At 39.1% G+C, this 7,795-nt stretch overlaps 1 protein-coding gene across 1 annotated transcript in view; it reads right to left on the reverse strand.

The window, feature by feature from the left end:
* Window positions 1–623: 623 nt before the first annotated feature.
* nars1 (asparaginyl-tRNA synthetase 1) overlaps window positions 624–7,795 on the reverse strand; it is an 89,394-nt gene continuing 82,222 nt past the window's right edge. The window contains exons 11-14 of the mRNA XM_048602028.1: window positions 6,630–6,765; window positions 6,331–6,444; window positions 4,685–4,816; window positions 624–839 (exon numbers count right to left, since the gene is read on the reverse strand). Coding sequence (XP_048457985.1) covers window positions 639–839; window positions 4,685–4,816; window positions 6,331–6,444; window positions 6,630–6,765 — 583 coding nt within the window. The 3' untranslated portion in view covers window positions 624–638. The remainder of the gene's footprint in view (window positions 840–4,684; window positions 4,817–6,330; window positions 6,445–6,629; window positions 6,766–7,795) is intronic.

The raw sequence follows: 7,795 nt of genomic DNA on the forward strand, positions 1-7,795 counted from the left end.
CTTTTAAAAAGGTATCAAAAATACAGCTAACATCCATAAAACATTGCCCTCGAGAGAAATCCTCAGAGAGAGGAAATTTGAAAAGAAAATAACTTGGGCAAAAATAACGTGAAATTAGGGAGATCAAATTAAAGTTTTGAGATGAAAATGAAATGGTCTAAAGATTTTGGCATAATCAAGAAATGAAAAAAAAAAGAGGAATCTAAATCGAGATGAATGAATTATGGATTAGAATATTACTACAAGAATTATTAGTAGTAATTACATGGTCTTATTGACTCATATTTTAATCTCACTGGTAAGAGTACACATAGAAACTGTTGGTGCAAGGCGGCATGGGGGGGGTCATTGTGGATAGAAGTGGCAGAAGATGAGTGTATGAAAATGCACTTTTGTCCTTCCAATGATGGCGAAGGTTGGTAAATACACAAAAACCATTTTGATTGATGTTGAACCGGAGTACCTTTTGGCCCATGTAATACTGTCCTACACAGGCCAAAAGGTACTCCAGTTTAACATCAGTGAACATGGTTTTCAGAAGATTATACGACTTTTATTTGCACATAAATGTAGACAATGAATACTTGCAGATACTGCCAGAAGGATTATAGACTGAATCAAAACCAGTGAAGTGAAATCTACCTAGGAAGTGAAAAGGCTATGAACCACTTTTGATAAATAACCTGAGAAAAACAATTCCAACTTACCTGGTCAGTGTACCAGTAGTAAGGAGTAGGATCAATGCTTTCACGTTTGTACCCTTCCAATAGTTCCTCACTGTCCCAGATACGCATCGACCCTCCTACAATCTCACCAACATTTGGCATTAGGACATCAACCTCAAAATTAAACGAAAAACATTTTATCTTAACACACAGTGTTGAAAATTACAATATTTACTTGTCTATGGGACATGAGCATTGCTGGCAGTTTCTTGCCCTCATCACCTTCCTTGAGGGGATGGTGATAGTGAGGCTCCATCTTGAACAACTGAAGTTTGTGTCAAGCAGGTATACCCACAGTGCTGCTGGGATGGAAGTCTAAAGATTTTTGACTCATCAACAGGGAAGGAACAAAGACAGTTCCAAGTCAGGAATGGGTGAAACTTGAACCACAATGGGACCAACATCCTTGCGGGAGATTTGAGATTGCTGTCGGTGCACTTTTAAATGAATTTGGCAGAGAATTGGAAGTGGAGTGGAGGTGCAATAGTGGGTGATGCACAGACAAATAAATCATATATAGTCAAGCTAAGATGAGAGCTCAACCAGGTTTGATGGCATTTGTATTAATGGGAGAAGTCTCGTGAGCTGGATAGATAAGTTGAGGGTGTTGATTAGCACATGATTTTTGATATTGTTGTTATCAGGGAGACATGGCTGGGGAGGGGTAGGACTGGCAGCTCAATATTCTGGGCTATAAATCTTCAGGCAAGACAGGGAGAATCGTAAAAGAGGTGGTGGTATCACAATATTGATCAAGGAGTCAGTCACTGCAAAAAGAGAGTTGATATCTTTGAAGGTTCCTCAATTGAAGTCACAAAGGTAGTAGACCTTAAAAACAAAAAGGGAGCAATCACGTTGTTGGGAGTGTATTAGATACTGCTAAACAGTGTCAAGGAGTGTTTGAAGGGTAGCAATGTAGGCAAATTTCAAAAAAAGAGGTATTAAAATGACAATAATAATAGTAGGGACATTCAACATCCTGAATTTTAAGTGGAATAGACAAAGTATGAAAAGCTTAGAAGGGGTGGAATTCTTAAAATTTTAAAGTCTACATATGGAAAGTCCTAAGACAGGGCAGTGTTGGACCTAATTTTAGGAAACAAAGGCAAGCAAGTGGTAGAAGTGTGAGTGGGAGAACATTTCTATGAAACAGACTATATTATTAAATTGGAAAGGGCACAGAAAAGATTGACAAGGAAGTTACTAAGACTGGAGGCTTTGAATTATAAGATGAGGCAGGACAGGCGGAGACATTTTTCACTGGGGCAATTTAGAAAGCGAAGCCAAAATTGGCTTAGTGACAGGAGGTAGAGGGTGATGGTCAAAGTTCATTTTTGTGACCGTAAGAGCATGTCCAGCATCCCGTGTCCAGCAGCATACTGTACTGGGTCCCTTGTCGTCTGCATTTATACATTAATAATCTGGACATGAATACAGGTGGTTTGATCTCCCAGTTCTCAGATGACACGAAAATTGGTGGTGTGATAAATGGCAAGTAAGAAAACCTTAGGCTACAGGATGTTAGACTATGGCAGACTGGTTAAATGCGTACAATGATTGCAATTGGAATTTAATCCTGAAAAATGCAAGGTGTTACATCTTGTGAAGACTAACAACGCAAGAGAGTACGTGATGAATGGTAATACCCAAGGCAGCACAGAGAATCAGAGAAACCTTGGTGTGCACGTCCATAGATCGTTGAAAGCACTAGGATATGTGGATACGGAGGTTATAAAAGCATATAGGATACTTACCTTTTAGCCAAGCTATGGAAGAACAAAATAAACAAGTTATCATGGAGTTGTGTAAGGTGTTAGTTAGATCACAATATGTGCAGTTCTGGCCTAGATCTAGTCCACTGTTATTATGGGGAAATCCTACACCATATCATGGACATGAAATGATTAGCCTCCAACAACCACAAGTAGAACAATTTACTACAATATCACTGGTGGAAAGAAGGTTTCCTCTAAAGGGAGCATCTCGATCTAGGGGACATTTTTTAGACATAAGGGGTCACCCACTTAAAATTGAGAGGAGGCCAAATTTTTTCTCAGAGCATCAGGAACCTTTTGAACTCTGCTTTCATTGCTTTTTTAGGAAGAGAATCTTTGAACATTAAGACAGAGGCCGATAGATTCTTCATAAGAGTTTTGAGGCGGGGGGGTTGAAAGGTTATCAGGGGTAAACAGGAATGCAAATTTGAGGCTATAATAGATCAACCATGATCTTATAAAATGGCAGAGAAGGTTCAAGGGGCTGAATAGTTGACTCCTGCTCCTTGCTTGTGTGTACAAACTATAGGGAACTGCCGTCAATCTTAATATTGTTTTATCCTTCCTACAAAGGCTGGGGACTAATTTTGCAGCGACCAACAACCTGGTTAAACTTCACTGAAGTTAACAATTTTCAGTCACGAACCACTCATTTCCACTGTTATGGGTGGGAGAAACTCAATGAACCAATTAACCTCAATTTCACATCTACATTGCTTTCTATTTGGAGTTACTCAGTCATGATCATCAATGCACTGGCTGATCTTATGCCTCCTCATCCAGAGGTAAAAGACAAATGGTAATCCCCTAACTATGAATTTGATGGAGACCCACCAGAAAAACAGACTGTGAATCAAACCTGGGATCATTGTAGCAAATCGTGATTCAGTGCTGCACCAGACGTGTGTTTATCCTTGAAGTTGCAACAATCTACTTCTGAAGTCAATGACTGTAGTTCCAAGCAAATTAGAGCTCTTTGATAAGATTAAAGAGCCCTGACATCTTGGAAATATACACAAACAAAACCCTTCACTGTTTTTCAGGGATAAATGCATCGTACGGTGTTACTAAATCATACAAAGACTGACCGACCATAGGTTCAAACTCTGTTACATTCCAGATCAGGTAAATTCAACTAACAGAATATAAGGGATATAAAAACTGACTAGGAAAATAACAGAAAAAAAAAGTCAAAGTACCAGATTCTATCAGTATACAATGATAAATACCATACAGCAACACTTGCCTTACAGTGCATATGTACAGTAAGTGGATGAGGACAGAATCACGTTCACACTGACTGGTTTCAAATACGAAGAACTGTCACTCAGTTGAATGATAAAAAAAAGACATTCCTTGAACAAATGTTTCCCGGAGAAAATGAAAACATGCAAATAAAACAAATTCCAAAGAAACTAAATTGAATGCCTTGTAATCATTGTAGTGAAGCAATCATAAGATATTTCTCATGTCTTATGCATCATTTCTGTAATGTAACTTCTGAGTAAGCTACCGCTATCCATGTACATCTGCTATCAAAACCTTCATTGATGTCTTTATCCCCTGTCCTTTCCTAGCAGGATCTCGTTATCCAAGGTGGTTCATTCAAACTTTGCTACCCAGACTCAACTCATTTTCCCCTGATCACCACCTTTGCTATTCAATTCAATCTAGTCTGATGACTTAATCTTAAATTTTTCACCCTAGTTTTCAAATTGCTCCATGGGCTTGCTTCACGTAGTACTGAAATCCCCTTCTCTCTTCAAAGCTTAAAAGCTTTTCATCTGTTAATCTTGCTTCCTACACATTACAGTCACTCTCGTTTCATCATTAATGACTGACCCACTTAGGTCTCAACGATCAGAATTCCTACTCCAAATGCTTTGATTTCTGTCTTCCATAAAGCCAACCTCTTTAACCAAGTTGTTGGTCACCCCTCTCAATTTCTACTTGTTGGACTTCCCTTTGGAGTTTCCATATATTTTTGTGAAGGATTTTGTACTTTTAAATGCGGACATCAACGAAATATTTTAGCACCCTTGATTGACAAAAGATGTCAATGAAGTTTAACATCTCAAATATAACTCCTTCTTTGATTGTCAGTTAACCAAAAGTTATTTTAGGATTAGCTTCAAATACAGATCCACAGTCATTTCACATAAACAAAATCTGAAATGCTCTCACAGATTCAGTAAGCCGACGATCTTCTGGGCAACGCTGCATGTAGAAAGATTTGATCTCAGCGGGAAAACGACACAGTAGTATAGGTTCATTGATTGCATCGGTCATCAGTCTCTCTGGAGCCTCTGGGATATCCTGTGACAGAAAACAAAAACTTCAGACCATTAGAAGTATTAATAGGATCATAGAAGCCCTAGTGTAGAAGCAGGCCATTCAGCCCATTGAGTCCACACCAGCCCTCTGAAGAGCCTCCCACTCAGACCCAACTCTACCCTATCCCCCCTGTAGCCCTGCATTTCCCATGGATAGTCCACCTAGCCTGTACATCCCTGGACACTATGGACAATTTAGCATGGCCAATCCACCTAACCTGCACATCTTTGGACTGTGGGAGGAAACCAGAGAACCTGGAGGAAACCCATGCAGATACAGTGAGAATGTGCAAACTCCAAAAACAGACAGTCACCCTAGGCTGGAATCGAACCCAGGTCCCTGGTACCATGAGGCAGCCGTGCTAACCACCAAGCCATCATGCCAACCCAGTAATAGGCTTCTACTAAAGCAACCTGGATGTTTGCAGTGATGTACATTATCATTCAAATACTTTTCTATTGGGTTTGAAGAAAGTCTAGGTAAAAAAAAATGTCAGACACTGGAAGTTAGCTGCACTTCAAAAGGAACCAAAGTGATTTAGACTCAACTAAAATAGTTAAATTGCCCTGAACTACTCAACCGAAGTACAAGTTTTAAAGATTAAAAAAATGGTTGCTTCATCTGTCTACAGATCATATACCGCTAAGAAAAAAAGATGAAATGTGGGGCACACAGGGAAATGTTTATTATCTTTTCCAGAATCAGTCATGTCATCTTAAGGTGAAGATATGTAACAAAGGTTCTCATCTCTGAAGGACACAAGCAAACCAATTGTGTTTTTAACAACAACATAGTTGTTCGCATGGCAACTTCCTGGTATTGGCTCACCAATGACTAACTTTTATTGATCTAAATTTTGCAATTTGTTTTGGTGGGTTTTAAACTGTCAGAGAGAGAAGAAAACATCAGTTACGGTTTTCTTTCTTTCACACACCAGGAAAATAGATGTCTGTTTATAGAAATAGATTAGCACTTGCAGTGTAGAATAAATTTTCAAAACAATATTATTTTAGGGGACTAAAGGCCTCAAAAGACCAACATACTGCACCCTGTACTCCTATTTATTCCATGTTGGTTGATCATAATCTAATAATTTGCAAATCTGAGTAATCAGTTAGCAAGAGAAATGTTCAGTGTGGCAACATGGATCAATGTATTCAATTCAGCAAAATATGAAAACAGCACTGGACTCAGGCTTTTCTTTCCCCCAGGTTATATTTGAAAGCAGTTTAGCAAACACAAGATTTAAATAGAAACATTTCTATGTTAATTTGTCCATAAGTTGGAAGAAAAAAAACGAAATTTCAAGCAGAAGATACCCTCAAGGTTCCACTATTTCAACAATAGTTCTTCAGTAAAGATGCCACAGCATGTAGGCGTTTACATGTGTGATACATGTGCTTCAAAGACTTACTGTCTCAACACCTCCTCATTCTGCAACACTTGTCTGTTCCCAATGACGAAATGGTCAAACTCCAGGAAAACAAAACACTTACTTCTCCAAATTCATAGAAAGTTCCATCGTCTTTCTTAATATCATGCTCCTTAAGCCATGTGATAGCATCTGTGTAATTCATTCTTTTGAAAGGGCGTTGAGGAGGCTGGAAATTCTAATTGGAAAAAACGAATACAAGAAAAGGGACCAAAAGAATAGAAACTTGAACGCAAGTCAGATACTTTTGAAAAATACGCACTTTTTTGAAAGCTTATTTTTGTTCATTTGTCATTATAAAATTCCTTGAAATACAGTTGAATAAGCTACTTGCAGGACAAAACGTAAGGCAAGTTTACTTACCGGGTTCAATTCACGCACAAGGTCCTGATAAGGTGACTTCAAAACGCGCTCAACCACATCACAGACAAGGAATTCCAAACGGCTGAGAAGCTCATCAAAAGTAATGAATGGACACTCTGCCTCAACATGTGAGTACCTTGAAAATTTAACAGAAATATTTACACACTTTTTGATTTAACTCTCACAGGTTTACATTTTCCAACAGCTGAAGTGCTTAGCTGGGAATATGTGAACAAATACCATTCAGGTTCCCTTCAATTGTCAGTTTGTGTTCAGTTAACTGGCTAATGTTAGGGATATTATGTGTAGATTTGAGGAAGAAGCTGTTACTTGAGATACCACAACGCAGAGATCGCTGGACTTGGTTTCAGAGTCAAAAGATTGTACAGCACGGAAACAGGCCCTTTGGTTCAACTTGTCAATGCCGACCAGATATCCTAAATTAATCTAGTCCTGTTTGGCCCATATACCTCTAAACCCTTCCTATTCATATACCCATCCAGATGCCTTTTAAATGTTGTCGTCATACCAGCCTCCACCACTTTTAGCAGCTTATTACATACACGCACCACCCTTTGCATGAAAAATTTCCCCCTTAGGTCCCTTTTAAATCTTTCCCTTCTCACCTTAAACCTATGCCCTCTAGTTTTGGACTCCCCTATCCTGGGAAAAAGATCTTGCCCCTCATGATTTTATGAAGACCTCCTCAGCCTCCAATGCTCCAAGGAAAATAGCCCCAGCCTATTCAGCCTTTCTCTACAGCTCAAACACTCCAACCGACATCCTTGTAAATCTTTTTTGAACCCTTTCAAGGTTTCACAACTTCCCTATAGCTGGGAGACCAGAATTGCATGCAGTATTCCAAAAGTGGCCTCACTAAAATCCTGAACAGCTGCAACATGACAGCCCAACTTCTATACTCAATGCAGTGACCAATAAAGGCAAGTGTACCAAATGCCTTCTTCACTACCCTTGCCCTTAGGATGATCTGTATCAATTTTCCCAGGCTGAGGCAACTGGTCTTCAAAACCACAAACATTACCTTTATGTCAAAAATGGTGTAGCCACTGGATAGCCTACTCCTTAAATCACCATTAATTCAGTCCTACTCGTGTTTCTTGATGTCACACAAATTTAAGTGAGATAGTAGGAACCGCAGATGCTGG

Source organism: Rhincodon typus, chromosome 1, assembly GCF_021869965.1.
Source record: "Rhincodon typus isolate 14 chromosome 1, sRhiTyp1.1, whole genome shotgun sequence".
Classification (NCBI taxonomy): Eukaryota; Metazoa; Chordata; class Chondrichthyes; order Orectolobiformes; family Rhincodontidae; genus Rhincodon; species Rhincodon typus.